The sequence below is a fragment of the Pempheris klunzingeri genome, chromosome 11 (assembly GCF_042242105.1).
Source record: "Pempheris klunzingeri isolate RE-2024b chromosome 11, fPemKlu1.hap1, whole genome shotgun sequence".
Lineage (NCBI taxonomy): Eukaryota > Metazoa > Chordata > Actinopteri > Acropomatiformes > Pempheridae > Pempheris > Pempheris klunzingeri.
In genome coordinates this window covers 845899-865119 of record NC_092022.1, presented here as the reverse complement: position 1 = coordinate 865119, position 19221 = coordinate 845899, and the positions used below count along the sequence as shown (strand labels likewise).

General features: G+C 44.5%; 2 protein-coding genes across 3 annotated transcripts; both read right to left on the bottom strand.

Moving 5' to 3' along the window:
- Positions 1-1139: 1139 nt before the first annotated feature.
- On the bottom strand, positions 1140-4999 carry ndufb11 (NADH:ubiquinone oxidoreductase subunit B11). Its single transcript, XM_070839921.1, has 3 exons — positions 4774-4999; positions 3373-3503; positions 1140-1341 (listed from the first exon to the last, which is right to left on the bottom strand). Exons 1-3 carry the CDS (start codon positions 4945-4947, stop codon positions 1212-1214), a joined length of 435 nt encoding a protein of 144 aa, XP_070696022.1. The 5' UTR covers positions 4948-4999; the 3' UTR covers positions 1140-1211.
- Positions 5000-10526: 5527 nt separating this feature from the next.
- Positions 10527-19221, bottom strand: tbc1d25 (TBC1 domain family, member 25). Of its 2 annotated transcripts, none has more exons than XM_070839636.1 (7): positions 19062-19221; positions 17748-17857; positions 17483-17649; positions 16072-16199; positions 15798-15986; positions 13702-13977; positions 10527-12781 (listed from the first exon to the last, which is right to left on the bottom strand). In XM_070839636.1, the coding sequence occupies exons 1-7, from the start codon at positions 19104-19106 to the stop codon at positions 11141-11143; spliced, it is 2556 nt and encodes an 851-aa protein (XP_070695737.1). In that variant the 5' UTR covers positions 19107-19221; the 3' UTR covers positions 10527-11140. The 2 variants fall into 2 exon arrangements, with proteins under 2 accessions (XP_070695737.1, XP_070695738.1); XM_070839637.1 differs by having other exon boundaries at positions 17495-17649.

The window sequence follows — 19221 nt, the reverse complement described above, 5'->3', positions numbered from 1 at the left end:
TTTAGATCTATTGGAAGACCATCTGGTCCCGCTCTTTTCTCAGATTTCTTCTTTGTTAAATTCTCTCTCCAGATCTCCTCTGTCGGCTAGAATGGTTGTGACTGGTGTTTTACTTTCTAATTGTTTAATCCACCATGCTAACACCATTATTTGCTTCAATCTTACAAGACTAAAGGCTGCTCTGGGAGTAGGTTGTGGGTTTTCTCATGAACCTTTTCCTGAAGAATCCTTATATTGTGTTCCATACTGCAGTTAGGATGGAGTCTAAATGGTACAAACTCTAGCATGTGAGCTGCCTGGCTGCCCCTAAGATAGTGCTGTTGAACAGCCTGTCCAGGACTCTTTTTGACATCTTGCAGATGACAGTTAGTCCAGCCCAGAACCTGTGTCAGCCCAGAACCTGCTTCAGCCCACCTTTGCTGTAATGGTGTAACCTCACCCTGATGCTGTCTGTTTGCACTGCTCTGTATATATTGTAAATACTTTTACTATTTTTTGTACTTGTGTATGTGTGTATATATATATATATATATATATATATATTTCTTTTTCCTATTTTTATATTCTTATATTTCTATTTATGCCTTGTTGGTATGTTGGAGGGGGTATGGGAGAGGTCAGACGAAATCTCATTGCTGTATGATGACAATAAATCTGATTCTGATTCTTCTGATTCTGAATGTTGAGTGTTCAGAAGGGATTTCATGCCTGCTGTGAACTCTCTCTCTCATAACTACCTATATCCATAAAGAGTATTGTCTTCAGTCTGGGACCCAAGTGACATGTTGCCTTCTAAGAAGCAGCTGATCCGATGACTTAAAGACAGCCGTCTTCAAAAGATATTTCTGTTCAAATGTAACTTGGCAATGTGACAACAAAAGTATGTTTGTGAAAATGAAAACGTTGGAGATTTTTCCCTATTTATGGCTGTTAACCATCACTGGGACGAAGGATTTTTAATATTAGTCATTTGTTGAGTTGGGTATCAAACCATGTTTCTTGGTAATGAGGACAAAGAGCCTGTAGCACTGAAAACTGTCAAACACTGAAAAGTTGGTATCAAAATAGTCCAAACACTCTAGATCTACCTTTAATTCACTCAGAAACATAAAACTGCTAAAAAAGTCATTGTCCACACATAATAATTACATCATTTATTCTGTCATAGGGAAATACACAATATTCACAAAACACAGTGAATGCTGGACGTTCTATGCTTCCCCAGCCGTGGGCACAGCCAGCTTGCTTGTGTCGTAGTAGTTCTCGTCGATGAGAGGGAGACCCGCCTTCTCTCTCTGCTGGATCACACGCTCTGCCTCCCTCCGGGCCCACTGCCGCATGCTGAGGATCCACACACAGACACATTAGAGACACTAGAACACCTTCCATCTCACCTCATCACCTCATCTGTAGGGTTTGTTTTGTTTTACACTCCACACACTTTGCCACAGAGGTCAAATAAGTGTGTGTGTCTGTGTGTGTGAGCGTGTTGTGTTCATGCTAAGAGGTTAAAAGAAGGGATTGGCAGTGGTCATTCACAAAAAGGCACATAGCTTCCAAATCTAAAAAGTGTAAAAGTAAAAAGTACACAGTATTTTGCATCACAATACACTTTGATTTCCTCAAAACATCTAACCTACTTCAACTGTGTGCACTGAAGGAACAGCAGCTTTCAGTTTTAAAACTCCATCATATTGCCGGGAAGATATTCCTCTAGCGCCACAAATAAACACGTTCTTCTTAACAGATGAAGCAGTGAAGCTGGGATTCCTCACCTGCACTAAACGCACCCATACACCAGGCTAGCAGCTCTCCTTTTCTGCCATTTTATCTTCTTTATAACTATCTCAAACATATACTGCTCAAAGAAAATAAAAGAGCACTTAATCATCACAGTATAACACCAAGTCAACTGAACTTCAGGGATATCAGTCTGTCCAGTTAGGAAGCAAAGCTATTGTGAATCAATTTGACCCGTTTTGGTGCAAATGAAAGTGACTCTCTAGTAAGTCCTTGTCCTGGTCACTACTGGTAGCATGAGGTACCTGCAGCCCATTCAGGTTGCACAGATAGCCCAGCAAATCCATTCGTGATGTCGCAAGGAGGTTTTGCTGCGTCTCCCAGCACAGTCTCAAGATAGGAGGGGGGAGATATCAGGAGATGGAGCGTTACTCGAGAAGAACAGGACAGAGCCGTAGAAGGGCATCAACCCAGCAGCAGGACCGATATCTGCTCCTTCTCCTCCAGAATTGGCAGGTCTGCTATTGGAACCCCATCCTCTTCACAGATGAGAGCAGGTTCACACTGAGCACATGTGACAGACGGGAAAGAGTCTGGAGACGCTGTGGTGAACGTTATGCTGCCTGCAACATCATCCAGCACGACCGGTTTGGTGGTGGGTCAGTGATGGTCTGGGGAGGCATATCCTTGGAGGGTCACGCAGACCTCCACGTGCTAACCTACGGTACCCTGACAGCTGTTGGGTACCGGGATGAAATCCTCAGAGCCATTATGAGACCTTATGCTGGTGCAGTGGGCTCTGGGTTCCTCCTGGTGCAGGACAATGCCTCATGTGGTCAGAGTGTGTGGGCAGTTCCTGGATGATGAAGGCATTGATGCCACTGACTGGCCCTCGTGTTCCCCAGACCTGAATCCATTGAGAACCTCTGGGACGTTATAGATTGGTGCATCCGACGCTGCCAAGTAGCACCACAGACTGTCCAAAAGCTCACTGGTGCCCTGATCCAGGTCTGGGAGGAGGTCCTCCAGGACACCATCTACTCTCATCTGGAGCCCAGACAGTGTTGGGAGTGCATCCAGGCACGTGGGGGCCAAACACACTACTGAGTCACATTATGAGCTGGTATGATGAAATTCACACATGTTGGATCAGCCTGTGATTTCAGGTTTTTACTTTGATTTTCAGTGTGATTTTGAATCCAGCCTCATTCTCCAGCCCTTTAGTTACCCGAGATCTGACGTATGATTTAAGTGTTTAAATGTCAGAAAATACTTGATCTCTTTAATGGTGTCAGACACTTCAGATAGCAATCTGAGCTTGTCACGGGCAAATACAAGCACTTTTACAGCTGTGTCAGAGATGGCTTGATTCAATTTTGGAGGTTAAGAATCCACGCTCAAGAATTTGTTTTTGCAATCTCTGGTTCAAACAGACCATGGATTGATGCTTTCTGCCTCAGCAAATATGCAATCAGTTGAAGTAGTCATGGATTTTCTCTATAAACTAAAGCAAAAACCATCCAAAATAAAAAGCACGAGACTTCTACTCTGAACCATCTGTCATCTCAACTCTTCTCATATTTGACAGACAAAATGAAGCAGATACAAAAAGATGAAGAGCTGAATACTTACCCATGATCCGGTAAATAGTGGATAAATGCTCCTCCGATAACAAGCGCCACTGAGATGCCGAAGAAGAAGCCCACCCTCATGTTCCAGTCATCTACCACAGGGTCACTGGAGAAGCCGTGGAAATCCGGGTTCTAATGAAACACAACGGGGGCCAGATTAAATGTGAGAAGCATCAAATATAGCAGACCTTTAACCGGTTTCACTAGCTTGTTTTGTCTTTATCTAGTAATAGTTACGTCACCTTGGATCAAGGCAGCACAGAGGATTTGTCTGGCTCGGGGAAATAAACTCATCACACCTGTGTTTAAGAGCTACACTCGGATTCAGACTCCACGACTACTAAACGAAGACATGCTCTGGCTGACTGCCGCGTTCTGCAGGAATAACACATTACTGCATAAGTAGTCACCTCCTTTACTCTAATATACCTCCAAATCATAACAACAGACTCTTCTTCTCAGAAGTGAGATGATCATTTGAGCATTTGCATGATATCAAAGTCTGCCAAGTGATTTTGGGTTCAACACAGCTGCATCTGAAAGCTCCAACAGGTAGGCAGTCAGTTTCCTTAAAAAACTACATCACACTGACAAACAAATATTAATTTAGAGAAGAAGAGAAGAGCATTTCCAAGTCTCTGAATTCTCTCAACAATGGCCTCCACATCCACAAGTCAGCTGGTCCACAGGAGACCTGGGAGACGCCAATCAAACATCCCTGTATACTGTAGTGCTGAATGCAGGGAGCAGACTGCTTAACACCTTCTAAGGCTCTGTTGTGGCATCAGATGTCTTATATGGAGTGGTCTGCTGGGGGGGGGGGCAGCATCACAGCTGTGGACAGGAGGAGACTGGACAAGTTCATCAAGAAGGACATCTCTGTCCTGGTTGCCCCCCCTCGACCCAGTGGAGGTGGTGGGAGAGAGGAGGATGGCAAAGCTGTCATCCATGAGACAGAACCACCCCCACCACCCCCCCATGAAGGACACAGTGACAGCACCGGAGAGCTCCTCCACCCTCAGTGCGCAGGTGATAATGTTCACAGTCACTGTGCAGTAACTCTTCACCCCCCCTTACAGTGAGCAGTGCCTTGTAATATCTCCCACTATATTGTGTTATACTTCCTCTACCGTAGCTGAACACGTTCTTTTAAACCTTTCCTCGTGTCTGCTGTGACTGTGACTGCAGGACTGTGACTGTGAGTACCACTGGCTAGCTAACGTTAGCTAACTAGCTACAGCGGCTCTACTTTGTGCTATCAAAGTTAAGTGAGCCAACACAAGGCCTTTTAGAGCACACTGTGACAGTCCGTTAGCTCGGTAACCATTGTGAGGGTATGACACCAACCCGACGTTTGCTGGCTCAGTAAGCGTCTGACTGACTGCTGTAGAGGGGATCTCACCTTGACATAGTGGCTGACCTCACCGTGTCCAGCCTTCTCTACAGCGGGGTGCAGCTCCGTCACAGCGGGCGAACCAACTGCGCCGGTCGGTTTAGACTGAGATACGAATCGTGCCGGTGGATTAGACGGTAAACGCAGCAATGAGGGCCCGAGACGTGACACTCGGGTCAACATTTTGCCTGTTTGTGAACGGTCCTGCTCACGCGAAACCGGAAACAGGAAATGTAATCTCGCTTCTTCTTCTTCTTCTTCTTCTTCTTCTTCAGCGATAGCGTTTCCAACCACCCGGAAGTGCGCCAGGCTTTGAAGGCAATTTGACATAGTGGCCAAACCGTGTAATTACAACGAAAGCGTGTCACTTGAGCCCATCAGGCCCAAACGTACTTACTTATATACTGTCTAAGAAAAGACTACTTTTAAACCACTATTACACAAAACGTGTTATTTTCTTGCATTAAATCAAAAGACCTAAATGGTCTTGGTACAAATCTGGCGAATGATGCAGCAGTGGCACTCATCAACTATCACTGTTAATTGATGTGAAGTTACTCTGGGGCAGAGGTTTATTTCACAGTCACCACGTACCCTTACAGACTGATTATTACTTACTGATTATTTTACTAATACAGGCCGGGCTATGGACTCTATAGTGATGAATAAATCACAGAGCTCAATTTCCTACTAATTCTAGAGATTCACCTACAGGGGACCGATAAAAGCTTAGAGAATTAGACTGACCCAGGCCTGGCTTCAGCCTCATGGGACCCCAGGACTAGACTTTCCCTTTGGTGATTCAGTTCTCTCTTTGTAAATATAAGTAACCCTCTCCTCCGCTGTCTGTTGTAGGTACACCCTGTACCCGTTATAGCGCATTAACGTCCAAACCTACTCCATCCCTCAGATTGTAGAATATGCAACCTGCCAAAATATGCAGTTTTACTGTGGCCTACTAAGCCTTCACGAGGAGAATAGACCTTTTATCATCATTTTGTCCATAAGGCTGGTGGATTTTTATTAAAAAAAACAAAGAGAGGAATGTTTAAAGAGAGGAATGAATAATAATCAACCGGAAAGTCTTTTGCATCATCTGCTGGGAGATGTATTTTGTGGGGTATGGGCTTCGACATGAACCTGGGGAGCACTGGTTATCTTTCATAGAAAGATAGATGCACTTTATTAATCACATACTGGGAAAGTGTATCGTTACAGCAGCATAAATAAAATAAAAGTAAAAGGTAATAACACCGGAAGAAGGAATATTTACATCGATGTGCAATTGTAGAATAATTAGCTGGCCGGAGTGCAGTTTGAAGGAGACAGAGACATCAGGATGAGAGGTCCCTTCCTTAGTGATGAAGCCTATAGTTTAGGGCTGGCTCAGCCCCTAGTTATGCTGCTATAGGCCTAGGCAGCCGGAGGGACTCCCATGATGCACTGGGCTCCTCTCTCCTCCTCTTCCTTTCCATCCTGATGCTTCATGTCTCTTTAATGTCTGTTACTAACTTGGTATCTTCCCGGGAGCCTTTCTGCGCTTTTCTCATCCCTCAGTCATTCTCATGTCTCAGTCATGACATTTACTTAACATTCAAAAAGGAAGAACCCTTTTCCTTCTGATGACAGCGGCCTCTCCTCTTACACTACCTACCTACCCACTTGCAAGGTTCAGCAACAGAACCATTAGTTTTAGGGTTGGGCCATGTTTCTGATAATTGTCAGCCATCTGTGATGGACAATGCCCAGTCCTAATTAGTATGCTAATTCTCATATTATATTTATATTGTGGGGTGTATTGATGCCTGTGTGATGCAGCTAAGGGGCTTTAGACAGCCTGTGTAACTGGCTGAACAGTGGCTGTGGATACAAATGATAATTATGGGATGATACGAAATGTCAAAATGAGATGAAGCATGTGAACAAGCTCATAACATCAGGTAACTGACTCAGTTACACAGAAATCTCTATCTTGACATAAAGATACAGTAGTAGTAGCAAGTACAGTCCAGTTACTCTTAGCACTGATGTGTTTTATTGCTGATGGATTCAACATAGAGTCTGTCCTCTTCCACAGCACAGCGTCACTTGAAGTCCTGTCTGGTGAGTCTTACACTACGTCTGGTGTAAAGGCCAACATAACAAACACTGACGTGCCATCTGACCACTGCTGCAAGGATGACAGCTTTTCACCCTGTGTGGATGAAGAGGACTATCAGCAACACCACGTCAGAATCCAAATGTCAACGCCTGTCAATTAAAAAAACACAATCATTCTTCACAAAATCAGTTGAAATAGTTATTTATTTGTGTCCGATATACAATCAGTAATATTGTAGTGTCGTATGAATAAAAACTTTTGTGCACATATGTAATTTAATGATAAACATTTTTTTATGAACAGCAAATACTGCTAACCCATCGTCTCCCAAGCCGAGTTACTTCACTTCTTTTTAAATATGCTATTAAATATCATAAAGGAATAATAACCAATAATCCCGATGGTCTCCTTTCTGCTTAAAACAGAGGCACTCGTCAAAGAGGGATTTCCTTTTTAGAGGTGGAGCCATCCCACCTGTTCAGCCTTCTCCATTACAGACAATCAAAATGATTGAAAATGTCTAATATCGGTCACTCAGGACAAAGAAAACAATGACAAGTTAACAATGCTGAAAAACAAGGCAATTTTAAGATACGTCCCCGACTTTGTGCTGGTGCCACCATATCGCAGAACCTTCCCACACAACTTCTCTGAGTTGAGGTCCAGAACATCGACGAAGAGAAAGTTTGGGGATTTGGGGTCACTACTACAAAATCAGGGGCATTTCTCAGGACATATATTTATTCCCAACTCTGTTTAAATGATGTCCCTGTTCTCTCTGCGATGCTGCAGCCATGCACAGTACTTCATCTACATTAATTTCATCATCCACGTCAAAGGGCACACAAAGAACGACTGAGCCATGTCAGACTTTTCAAATATTAGACAGACACAACGATGATGGTCACACGGAAGCATGTCAGAGTCCTGCTGCTGACCACTGACTTGTTTATTTGAATTTTTACACTTTTTTTTATAGCTCTCGTTTCATTTATGTAAATGAAAACGTTTAGTTGGACGTGATCAATTTTTGGACTGAATGGAAACAGGCTCAGGGGTTAGTCACAGGCCAACACCTTCTCACATTAGGATGTCCAATAATGATTTAAATCACATCTCACTCAGCTGTGTTCCTGGTTTTAATGTCAGCCTGGGTACGATGACAAGATGTCAAACAGATGTTCAGAGCACAAAAGAAAAACAAACAAGTCAGGCACTTCTCTGCTAAAAGGCTGCACATAAGCTAATATGTTTGTCACTGACTGTCAAGTGGCATCACATCATGTCCACTTGATGAATGGTAAAGATGATGATTATACAGCTAAGACCCTCTTGATACCTGCGTGTGTGCGTTGACTTGGCCTGATGTAGGCGAACGTTTCCATGGGGTCTTAATAGAGAAAACAGGGCAAAAAGAGTCTTTGGGGAAACAGTAATAGCCAAAGTGCTAAAATGGTACATAATGAGCCTAATAACAGCATTAAATAATGTAGTGCTTACTTGACCACTGCTGTAGTTTGAATGTATGAGTCCAGCACATACATTGTACAATGCAGTTCACGAGTGGTCTCTACAGTAAAGCATCCATAGGTCTTCATAGTGTCACAGTAATGATGAGCTCTGTAACAATGGCCACATTCCAAGTCTTTAACTCATGAAGAGCTGAACACAAACAGCCTCAACTGTTCACCAGGTGTCAAATCTCAGAAAACAGGTATGAGAAGTCCTAAACTGTGATTGGCTGTGCCACGTGTGTCACAAGTCATCCAGCTGTGACTGAATCATTATTTCACTAACATTTACCAGCCCCGTGAACATGTCACTAATACATTCACACTGCACGGACCTAAATCCGCCACGCCTCGAGTCTACCGAGTCTGCACTTGGGGGAAAAACACAACTCATAACCACCTTTTCTTTTTACAGTAGCAGTAAGCCATTTAAAGCAACATCAAAAATGTACAAAGTTTTGTTTCACCAATTGCAGAAATGGCAGGATTATCAAGCTCATGGCAACAAGATGACTAGATAAAGACGACATATTCATTTATTTTGGCTCTTCTACAGCTTAGAACATAAACGGTATGCGTGGGAATCAATAAATAGTGGAACATGTGGGCTGCCTCCTTCCCCACAGGGTCCACATGCAATAGCACTTTGGAAGAGTAAAAGGAAAAAAACAAACTTTGTCACCTTGATGTATTTAAGTCTGTGGAGTTTCGATCCCAGAGGTCTGATTGTGAAAGTGAAAGTGATGTGCTGACATGATGTAACGTTCAGGAACCTTTCCTAAGGCATCTCTTCTGGTGTTATTTTGTTACCCCATCCTCTGCTTTTCACTCAGCCTGTTTTACCAAAAGTTACATTTTTAACAGAGTTACTGCATCATTTAACTTTTCATGCACATTGTATGCAGAGTGGATATTACATATAAATCTTTTTTTTTTTTTTTTTACAATCTCCCGTCCTTACATTTTCCTGAAGAAACAATGACACAAACTATTGATGAGTGAGGTGGAGGAACTGGGTGCTCTGCCCTCCTCCCCTACCATGAAATACGTGGACGGGCTCTTGTGCTTTGCTTCTGGTGGGAGCCCACGCTTGCAACCACAGTGCTCTTTACAAATGCAGACCATTGTTTCAACATAATCAGCTGTGGGCCTCGCTGTTCTTTATCCTCAAGTTATTCGTACACTCTGGAGGACAGAGATCCAATCTCGATGAGGAGAACGAGAAGGCTTTAAAAATACCAGATGTGAACACAAAGGGAAGATCAGATCATTTATTATCTGCAGAATGTGCCCGGATACAGATCACATTTTAACACCAGGTTGAAATGGGGTGAGAGTCTCTGATTGGGTCAAACGCTGGATTCTCCATTGCAACTGTAACAGATCTCTGTGTTAGAACCTCCCTGCTTGGTAAATGCTCGTGTCTTTCAAACGCAGCGCCACAAAGTTGTAATGAGGGCAGTTTGTTTCCTCGAGGCCTGCTCAGATAGAAAGTGAAGAAAAGATTCACTTCGCCCACTGCTTCAACATTTTGATTTGTAAATCTGTGAGATAACAAAATGCCACTGATGATGCAATTAGCTGCTGGACAACTGATAAAAATCTATTCTTTGAAGAGCAGGGAACTCCTGTTTCCAAATCGATGAGTAACGCGTGGAGTGCTGAGATATCACTACAAGAGCAAAGATTTGAGATTTAAGATTCAGCGTCCAGTCACACCTGCTGTGTTTCGTGGAGCAGGTTACACTCTGGCACAGCGTGGTTCTGGACTCTCCAGAGCTCCCCAAAGATGAACTCCATGCAAAAGCTCTGCACGGACGTCCTCCCCTCTGTGAGGTCATTCACTGACTGCTGTCATCTCTGTAAACTCGTTTTGGTGTAAAATGTGGTTGTTATGAATGCTGGTGCAACCAGCGCTTTAAAGTCGACTGTTCTGTCCGTTGATTCGGCCCAATGATGGTGCAGATGTGCGTAGCTGTGGGTAACTTACTAGCTGTGGGATTGGACTGTGTACAGTTCTGCATCTTGCTTCTATTAATCACATTTGTATGCGACTGTGCCACATCTAAAAACCCACTTGCTGTTGTCTGAACACACTTTCAGGGAGCATGTATGGTTGATTCAAGGTTAATGGTGACAGGCTGGGTGAGGACGGTTAGGCGAGTGTGCTGGCTGTTTTATTAGTGTTGTGATCAGCTGTTCTTGTGGCAGACTGAGTGACGGCTTAGAGCTTTCTGTATGTCCTGCTTGTCGTGCTTGATGAAAAACTTAGACAAACAGACTTTCAACAAATCAGATGCTGGGTTTTTCCTCAAGTTTTTACCTAATGGCAATAATAATAATCAGGGCTTTAGTTAAGACACCTCTGTGGCTTAGTCAGACATAACACAAACTTATAATAACAGTAAATAAAGGAGGCAACATGGGCTAAATGCACCAAATGGCTATACCTTTGTTGGACAGCCAAACTGGATCAAAGGTTTAGCATTTCATGTGCCAGCAACTTCAGAGGACTTAATCAGAAACTAAGCTCCTTCATCACCTCCTCAAGGACAGACAACTAAAATGCTTAACTTGAAAGGTTGATGAAAAAGATTAAGCATTAAGATGACTACAGACATGAGAAGCACATGTATGTAAGCATACACAGAATGAGAGGAATATTTACAGCCCAGTTCAATATGGGAGGCCGTCTAGAAAGATCTACACCTCAAATGGGCCACAAGTCTACCGAGGAGTTCATTGAGGAAGGTGTATGATGGAATCATGAAGTGGGATACACAGACACTTGGGCTGTTAGGGAGGGAATGGTAGTTGCAAGGTTATAAGTTGAGTTTGGAGAGGATGGCTGAGGCGGCGCTAAAGGGCTGTAAATGGTCCTGGTAGAGATGGTTGGAGAAGGGGAGTGCTGCGCGGCAGTAGCTGTTGTTGGGGAGTCCAAACTAACCTCATCCCCTTCCTCCGAGTCCCACACTTCACTCTGTAAGTAGTCCGCAAATAAGGCCTTAGCTCGCTGTAGCACCCTGCTGAGGTTGTGGCGCCGGACGAGGCGGTCAAAGTGCATGGCCAGTTCATTGTAATCCAAGCTGTTCTTAATGATGTGGTCTCTGTGCTCCAGCAGGATGGACAGGCAAATGAACAGCATGAAAGGATTGCCTTTGCCAAACTCTTGAGGTGGTGGCAGGGAGCACGGTTTGATGCTGGTGGCCTCGTCTTTCGAAGAAGCGGTGGTGGTGGGGGATTTGTTGCCGGGGGAAGGGAGGCTGTTGGAGGACGACCTGCCGCCAGACGGCGCGGGGCCTCTCCCAAAGGACAAAATGGGTGAAGACAGCAGGGATCGATTCTGAGAGTGGGAGGGAGACGCAACAGACATGTTCCCCATGCCGCTGAGCACTTGGGCAGAGGAGGTCAGCACTTTTGGGACAGTTCTTGGAAAGCCCTCTCTTCCGTTGCTCGTGGACGGGGATGTGGATTTTGGAGAAGAGTCGGGAGAAGCATCCGGCCAGCTGGAGGGCGATGCTGAAGACGTGGGAGAGACAATGGAGCCGGTTTTCCAGATTGGTAGGCCGCTTGGAAAGAGAGGGGGTGACGGCACCGGAGAGAAACCATTCTCACAGTTTTTCATGAGGGGGGTTTTCTCTCCTGGGTCCTCCTCGCTGTCAGCTGTGGACTGACGCCTCGGGACGCTTGTTACCGACTTTGAAGCCACCAAACCCTGTGGCTGCTCGGCGTCCTCTATATCAAAGCTGTCTTCATTTCGGGCAGTATAGTACTTAAACTCTCCAAAACTAGCTTGCCTCTGAAAAGGAGACTCTTCCAAACCTGCCTTTCCCATGGCCACTCGAGGAATATGACATGTACTGCCCCTGTGTCCTTTTCCAGCACCTCCATCTTTTTCTTCCATGCCAGCGTTCCCGCTCACATCTGCTTCCTCTCTTGAAGGCCGCAGCATGTGTCGTCTACGCTGCTTATCTTCTATGAGGCAATTCTCAACCGTCTTGTTCTTGTCCCTGCAGGACGCCGTTTCGTCGGCCTCCAGCGGTGGCCCCAGAAGCTCCACTTCAGTTTCCGGAGGGTCTGGGGGCAGGGAGCTCCAAGTCACCTCGAGCATCCTCAAAGCATCGTCGAACGCAAACTCTCGCTTGAGCTCCAGAAGCAGCCAGCGGTAACAGAAGAAGAGGTCGTCAGCTCCCCGGGACACGAGGTAAGAGTAGAATTCGGGATCCGAGTACTGCAGAAGCAGCTTTAGATGCTGGAACTTAATAGACATGAGCTGCCCGTCGGGCCGGAAGTTCCCCTCCAAGCGTTTCATGATGCCACAAAAGCAAATGAAGGCGTGCGCTTCATTGTCCATTACAGCAAGTATAGGTGAGGCAATATCACTCATGCCTTGACAGTATGATATCTGAAAAACAACACAGCCACACTAAGTTACACAAATCTACAACTGACAGGGAAAAACACAAATTTACGCATGCTTTTATGAATACAATTAGCTCACAGTCTTCTGGAACACTCAACGAAACAAGGTCTTCGATGAAAGAACTGTTGTATTGTAGGTGTTAACCAGGGGCCTCATTTACGAGTTCCTCTTATACTTGAGATTGGGGGGGGGGGGGGGGGGGACATTTAGAAGCACTCCACAACCAAAGTAGATTCACAGAACTCTACTGTTCTCCTATTGTTCCTGAACGTGTGATTACCTTGTGAGGAAAACAAGTGAATAACACCATCTAGTACTATCAATCAATCATCAATCAATCAGTCTTTATTTATAGAGCATCAATTCATAACAGCGTTATCTCAATACTCTTTCCATAAAGAGCAGGTCTAGACCAAACTCTTTAATTAGAGAGAGACCCAACGATTCAGGGATTCAACATTAAGGATTCAAGAATCCCCACATGAGCAGCATCAGGCATTATATTAGGACACAGTGGAGGAAGAACTCCCCTTTAACAGGAAGAAACCTGGAACAGACCCAGGCTCAGTGTGGGCGCCTCGGTCTACTACTACTCATCACTTGTAGCTTAATGTAAGAGATCCAAAGAATCTGTTAATGAAGCTCAGCTGTCATCAGGTCATGTATCTGTGTCTATTTTGACTTCTGTAATTCTGTCTGTCTGTGTTGGTGAGCTAGACTATAATAACTGTTCATATATCTGTCCTTTTACACTTTCCACAGTATCTTTAGTTCATGTCTCAGTGCCCAGCTTCAACTCTTCTGCAGCCCCCTGCATTAAGGGACTGAAAAAGATCATTTGATAAGCAGATTCAGACTCGATTCATTGCTGTTGAACCCTAACTCGGCTGATCTCTACACACCTGTGGATGTGTGATGGCGAATGTGGTGAGCAGGTCCGTGAGAGCCGTCAAATGTGGACTGTCTTCTGAGCCGGCATAGTACGGATGAGCCCGGTCCGTCCTCAGGACGTCTTTGAGAACGTTCCCACGGATAAATTCAAGGTCCTCGTGGCTGACGCGGGCTGTGCACTCTCTCTTCAGCTGGTCGTACTCCCTGGTCTTCCTCTTCATGTAGTCCATCCTCTCCTGTCCACTCAGGCCATCAGGGTAGACGTTCAGGAGGTATCGCCAGACAACCTGACGACAGCAGACAAAGCAGAAGTAAATATTTCAACTGACCATCATAAAATACAATTATATAAATTACATAGCTTGTATAATTTCAGCTGGCACAGTATGAGACAGAGTACTTTTCTTGCTAAAAAGCTATGCAAGGATTCAGAAGTAGGATTAAATAAAAACCAGAACTGACGGGTATAACGATCATAATTGATCAAATTTAAATTAGATTCCTAACTTGTCGGCAGAACAGGGATTGGTATGCCATGCTAATTTTTTATTTTGTTTTGAGAGAGCACACGTAGCTCAGAGTAAGCTTCAGTTCCAGTCCATTTCATTCTAAAAAACGAGCACACTTTACACAGTTCTTCTCCTTTCTGTGCCTGAAGCTGTTTACTGATGTACACAACGCGTTCATCTGCCACGTAAACAAAAACTAATCTATCATTCAACAAAGTTTCCATAATGTTGCTTTCTTCAGAAGCAACATCTCTCTTTGACCAACACACCTTCACCGTTCCCTCAGACAGTCCATAACATTGCAGTCCAAGTATTGCAATTTTTGAGTGATTCCTTAACTGTTTATGAATCAGTGTTTTGGCCTGTGCAGAGGTGAAAAGAATCAATGCTGTAACTGATGGGTCATGTGACAACATATCTGCGTCAATAAATACAATCCAGACAACGGCAGACAGTCCAACACCTGCTGGGATATGACCAGGAGCTGGACGTTGGGCGTGGCACAACGACTCGCTCCTGGCAGCAGGACGGAGCTGAGGCCAAAGTGTGGGGCTCACTTTCCAGTTAATAGCCCTACCCCGACAGAGAGGGAGCCACTTATGGGCGAGTGTTTCACATTTCCCGCCGCCGTTATGCTCACTGATGTTCATGATGTCTTCTGTCTCCTGGGAACACTCAGCAGAGCTGCCAGGCTGAAACCTGCTGACCCCCCCCCCACCCCATTGGATTAAATGAACAGTGGATAAACTGCCCAGCAGTTCAGAGGAAGCACGATGGTAGCTAAACCTAACATGTTATGGCACTAGCATGATGAGCAGGGATAGCTACGTGTAGAACAGCTTAAGTTTACTTCAAAAATATAGAGATTTTCATTCAGTCGATTGTTCGAGTACATTTTATTCACCACTTTTCTGTGCAGTATATTAACCCCTTCAGATTTTTAATTTGAATATAGCATAGCGTAGAATAGTACAATGTAATAATAGTATAATATAATATATATGTATATACGCATAGAATATATATATATTTATGTATGTATGCATCTATGTATATATAATGTATACTTAGAATATGCATCAACCAGCATTAGAAGGATACAGAGGCCACCTCAGCTGCATCAAGACCGGAAGAGGTTTGAGGCGAATTCGCGACAACAGTCAACAAGGGGTCAAAGGTGCTGCTTAGAGTTAGAGAGACTGAGACTGACTCATCAGCAAGTATTGTCATATCATCGCTTTCTGAGCCAAGTGTACCGTGGGACTTAAGGTACTTTTATGTTCCGCTATTCTTTGTTTTAGTTGCCTTAGTGTTTGTCCTTCACATCCTTTCTACAAGCTCATGTGAAAAAGTACATCACTTTGGCTGATTTGTATTTCTTAACCTGTATGTGGGAGGTTGAACCGAGCTGGCTGGTCCCTCGTCACTGACCTTATTTCCTCTTCTGAACGAAGGAATCTGGTTTCATTAATTAAATAGTCTTTTTGTAATATGTACCAATGTTTCTACCAATAGCCGAGACAGCCAATAAATCACTGTGTAGTATAGAAGCATTATTCTGAAGGCCATGTCATGCTGAATAAACTCAGGTACTACACCTTGCGCAGTGAAGGCTCCACACCCCCGTGGTAGATCCGCAGTCGGAGTTCCTCGGGTCGCATCAACTGGCCTTGTCCATTGAGGTAACTGTGAAACTCGGCGTCGCTAAGAGGGGGCTTGAAAGGCTTGATCTCCTCCCCGTAAGACCAGCTAAAGGCCTGCTGGACTCTGGTCAGGGTCCGGCCAACCTGAGCGAAAGTGAAAAAGGTGCGTAAGCGGAGACCCTGACTCACAGAGGGGAGAAGGAAAGAGATTTTAAAAAGGCAAAGGAACCTGGGACAGCAGGGACTGGGTGAAGGGAAGAGCTGCAGAAGCCAAAGACCTCGTCCTTTCTGCAAGAAGTTGCTCAGAGCCAATCACATCTTTGGGGCTGATGATGTCCCAGTCCTCCATAACAGGACCTGCAGGGGAACCAAACGTAGCGAACTGAACAATCATGTGATTTAGATCCACCTCTTCTTTACACTTCCTGCTTCAAGGATTCAAGTCTGTCTTCAAATGCATGGACACAGAAACAAGTTTGTGTTGCTGTAATCATCCCTTCTGTTCAGAAAGGAAACAACGTGGACCCTGACAGAAGCCGCCCACACTGAGCCTGGGTCTGTTCCAGGTTTCTTCCCGTTAAAGGGGAGTTCTTCCTGTTAAAGGGGAGTTCTTCCTGTTAAAGGGGAGTTCTTCCTCCACTGTGTCCTAATATAATATCTGATGCTGCTCATGTGGGGATTCTTGAATCCTTAATTTTGAATTCCTGAATCGTTGGGTCTCTCTCTAATTAAAGAGTTTGGGCTAGACCTGCTCTTTATGGAAAGAGTCTGGAGATAACGCTGTTGTGAATTGATGCTATATAAATAAAGATTTATTGACTGATTGATTGATTGATTGATTGATTGATTGATTGACTGATTGATTGATTGATTGACTGAAAGGGGGGAGAGGGGAGGTTGCGGCATAGTTCTTGTTCTGTGCAAAAATGCATTCAAAAATGTATCTGTAGATTATCTGAAGCTTCAGCAGTTTGACTCAAATCAAAGAAACATTAGGGAGGAGGAGTTTGAATTACAGAAATCTGGATCCAATAAATCTGGATCCAGTAGCTAAATGGTTCTGTCGAATCCCTTTTCCTGTTCTACACCTTCCTTCATCTGCTCCTGTCTAATGTCTCACTACGCTGACATTAGTGCTTCTTTCCACTTTCCAGTACTGTTTATCTGACTGCTGCAGTAATTCATCATTCTACTACAGTGCACTCTCTCTGTTCTGTTTGTATGTACTGCATATACTATATTCTACTTCTACAGGCACCTGTTATTTAACTTATCTTTGCACTGTTGTTCTTGCATTTCACACTTGAAACCTTAATGACTAAACACAACATGTCCCAAATGAATTTCTTTTGACGTCTTACACAGCGTTGTATTACTACCATGCGTCCATATGTTGCTTCTAAAGCATAAAGCATAACATCTTAATTGTCTATATTAAATGTGAACCTTTAGAGGAAAATTTGATTTCACTCGTACAGAAAAGTGTTATGTTTTCGGCTCATGCACAGGATCCTCAGGGTTTCACTAAAAACACTCTGTACATTCAGCATTTTGCACAAGCACACATTCTGTCCTCTCCCAAGATTTAGCAGTTTCTCCTTGAAGCTTCACTGTTTTGTAAGTTGCATTAAAGGACACACTCGTGCTCTTACTGTCCTCTGAAGGTTTTATGTCCATCTTCAGCTGTAAATATGGTTTGGCTGCACTGACAAACGCAACATCCAAATCCCAGTCAGACACCAGAGGCAGATGTATTTCAGCGCCACTCCGATCTCGAGACAGGTAACTGATCCCGAAGTGCCGCTTCCTAGTTTGAAAGACAAGCAAAAAGGAAATGCTGAAACACATAATGGAACACTAATTAGGATCAACTCTGCCAGCCTGTGTGTCCACACAGCAGCTTACCCATTCAAATCAAAGGCTCTGATGAGTATGTGCTGCAGGACCTCCAGTGATGTGATCTGAGGATCCACAGCGAAGGAGCGAAACTCCACAGGAAGCACGCCATCACATTTCTAGAAAGCAATACATCACAATCCCAACAATGTCAGCACAGACAAACGGTTAGTTCACAAGAAGTGATGGGCTGCACTGTTTGACACCGGCAGTGACGGGCACTGTGCTCACATCAAGTATTACCAGCTTCACAGAAAGTTAGCAAAAGGTTTTACTGTGTTTTACAGAGCCGTCATCCAAGTTGTCTCTCCACTGCCCAAAGACGGTTTATGATACTTTCTCCATTTACTCGACTGTTTTAGTCTGCACGTTGAATTTTTCCATCTATTCCTTTGTCTTGTTTAAACGCTCTAAATAATCTGGGCTAAGAGACGCGGCTGGAATAACAACTATGTATACAAATGTACAGGACAGCACATAAAATAAGTGAAGTGACCACTCACAGGCTGTGTGTAAGACAAATACTTCAGAAATCATCTCCATAGTTTCATTTGCTTCACTTGCCTGTTGCCTAGTAATGGTTCAGCTGATGTGACAAAATGATAAATGTATATTCTCATTACAGACTTTTGCTTAAAGTCTATGAAGAGTGACTTTTAATATTATCACCAGTCTAGTTGCTGTGGATCACATTCAACGAAAAGGAAGCCCAGAATGCACAGAGGAGCCTGGACATGTTCTGTTCTGATCTCCATGAATGAATGCTGAGCAGTAAGATGGTAGATGAACCACCCTGATATCTAACTACTGCCCTCTGTCCTGAGATTACTCTAAAGATTCTACAACAAAGAGATGAATGACTGTTTCATGGACCAGAGGCCTCAGGGTGCCTCGACGTCACCTATCACGTGACGTCACCAAATGCAGTCCCATACGCATGAGAGCATCCCAGTGACGTCAGCTGATATGAGAGTAGGTCCGCTGCTCCGGATCCTGCTGCGGGCTGATCACTGATCATGTGGGCAAGCAGGTGACAGTCAGCTCTCTGTTCGGTGACAACAGTGTGACGGGGGGAGTGATCGATCGATCGATCGATCAGCTGCCTCACACTGGAACAATGCTGCTCCAGACAGAAAGGATCCGGATCCCCCCCCCCCCCCCCGCAACCCGGCTCCACAGCCGCTGTCACCAGTGTTATACCGTTACAGTGTGTGTGTGTGTGTGTGTGTGTGTGACAGACAGCTAGCAAACACCACACAGATAAACAGGGTGAAGGGCTGCTAGCTAACCGGACGTCGGCAGACTCCTTGTTGCTCATCCTACCTTGACTTTGACACGGACCACCCCCCTCTCCTCCTCGCCTGCCATGTTAACACTCCGTTTAGGGGCCGGATGGGTGCTCGGAGTTTAGGTTTCCTTCTACGCAGACATGGTGATCAATAACATGACGGAGGATGGAGGAGCATTAGCCGAGCTACTCTGG

Coding starts and splice junctions, on each gene's coding strand:
- ndufb11 (XM_070839921.1), bottom strand. CDS start 4,947: ATGTTGACCCGAGTGTCACGTCTCGGGCCCTCATTGCTGCGTTTACCG. Junction 3,504..4,773: donor AGGTCAGCCACTATGTCAAG/GTGAGATCCCCT, acceptor GTGTTTCATTAG/AACCCGGATTTCCACGGCTT. Junction 1,342..3,372: donor CACTATTTACCGGATCATGG/GTAAGTATTCAG, acceptor GTGGATCCTCAG/CATGCGGCAGTGGGCCCGGA.
- tbc1d25 (XM_070839636.1), bottom strand. CDS start 19,106: ATGGCAGGCGAGGAGGAGAGGGGGGTGGTCCGTGTCAAAGTCAAG. Junction 17,858..19,061: donor TGGTCCGTGTCAAAGTCAAG/GTAGGATGAGCA, acceptor ATTGCTTTCTAG/AAATGTGATGGCGTGCTTCC. Junction 17,650..17,747: donor AGAGCCTTTGATTTGAATGG/GTAAGCTGCTGT, acceptor CTTTCAAACTAG/GAAGCGGCACTTCGGGATCA.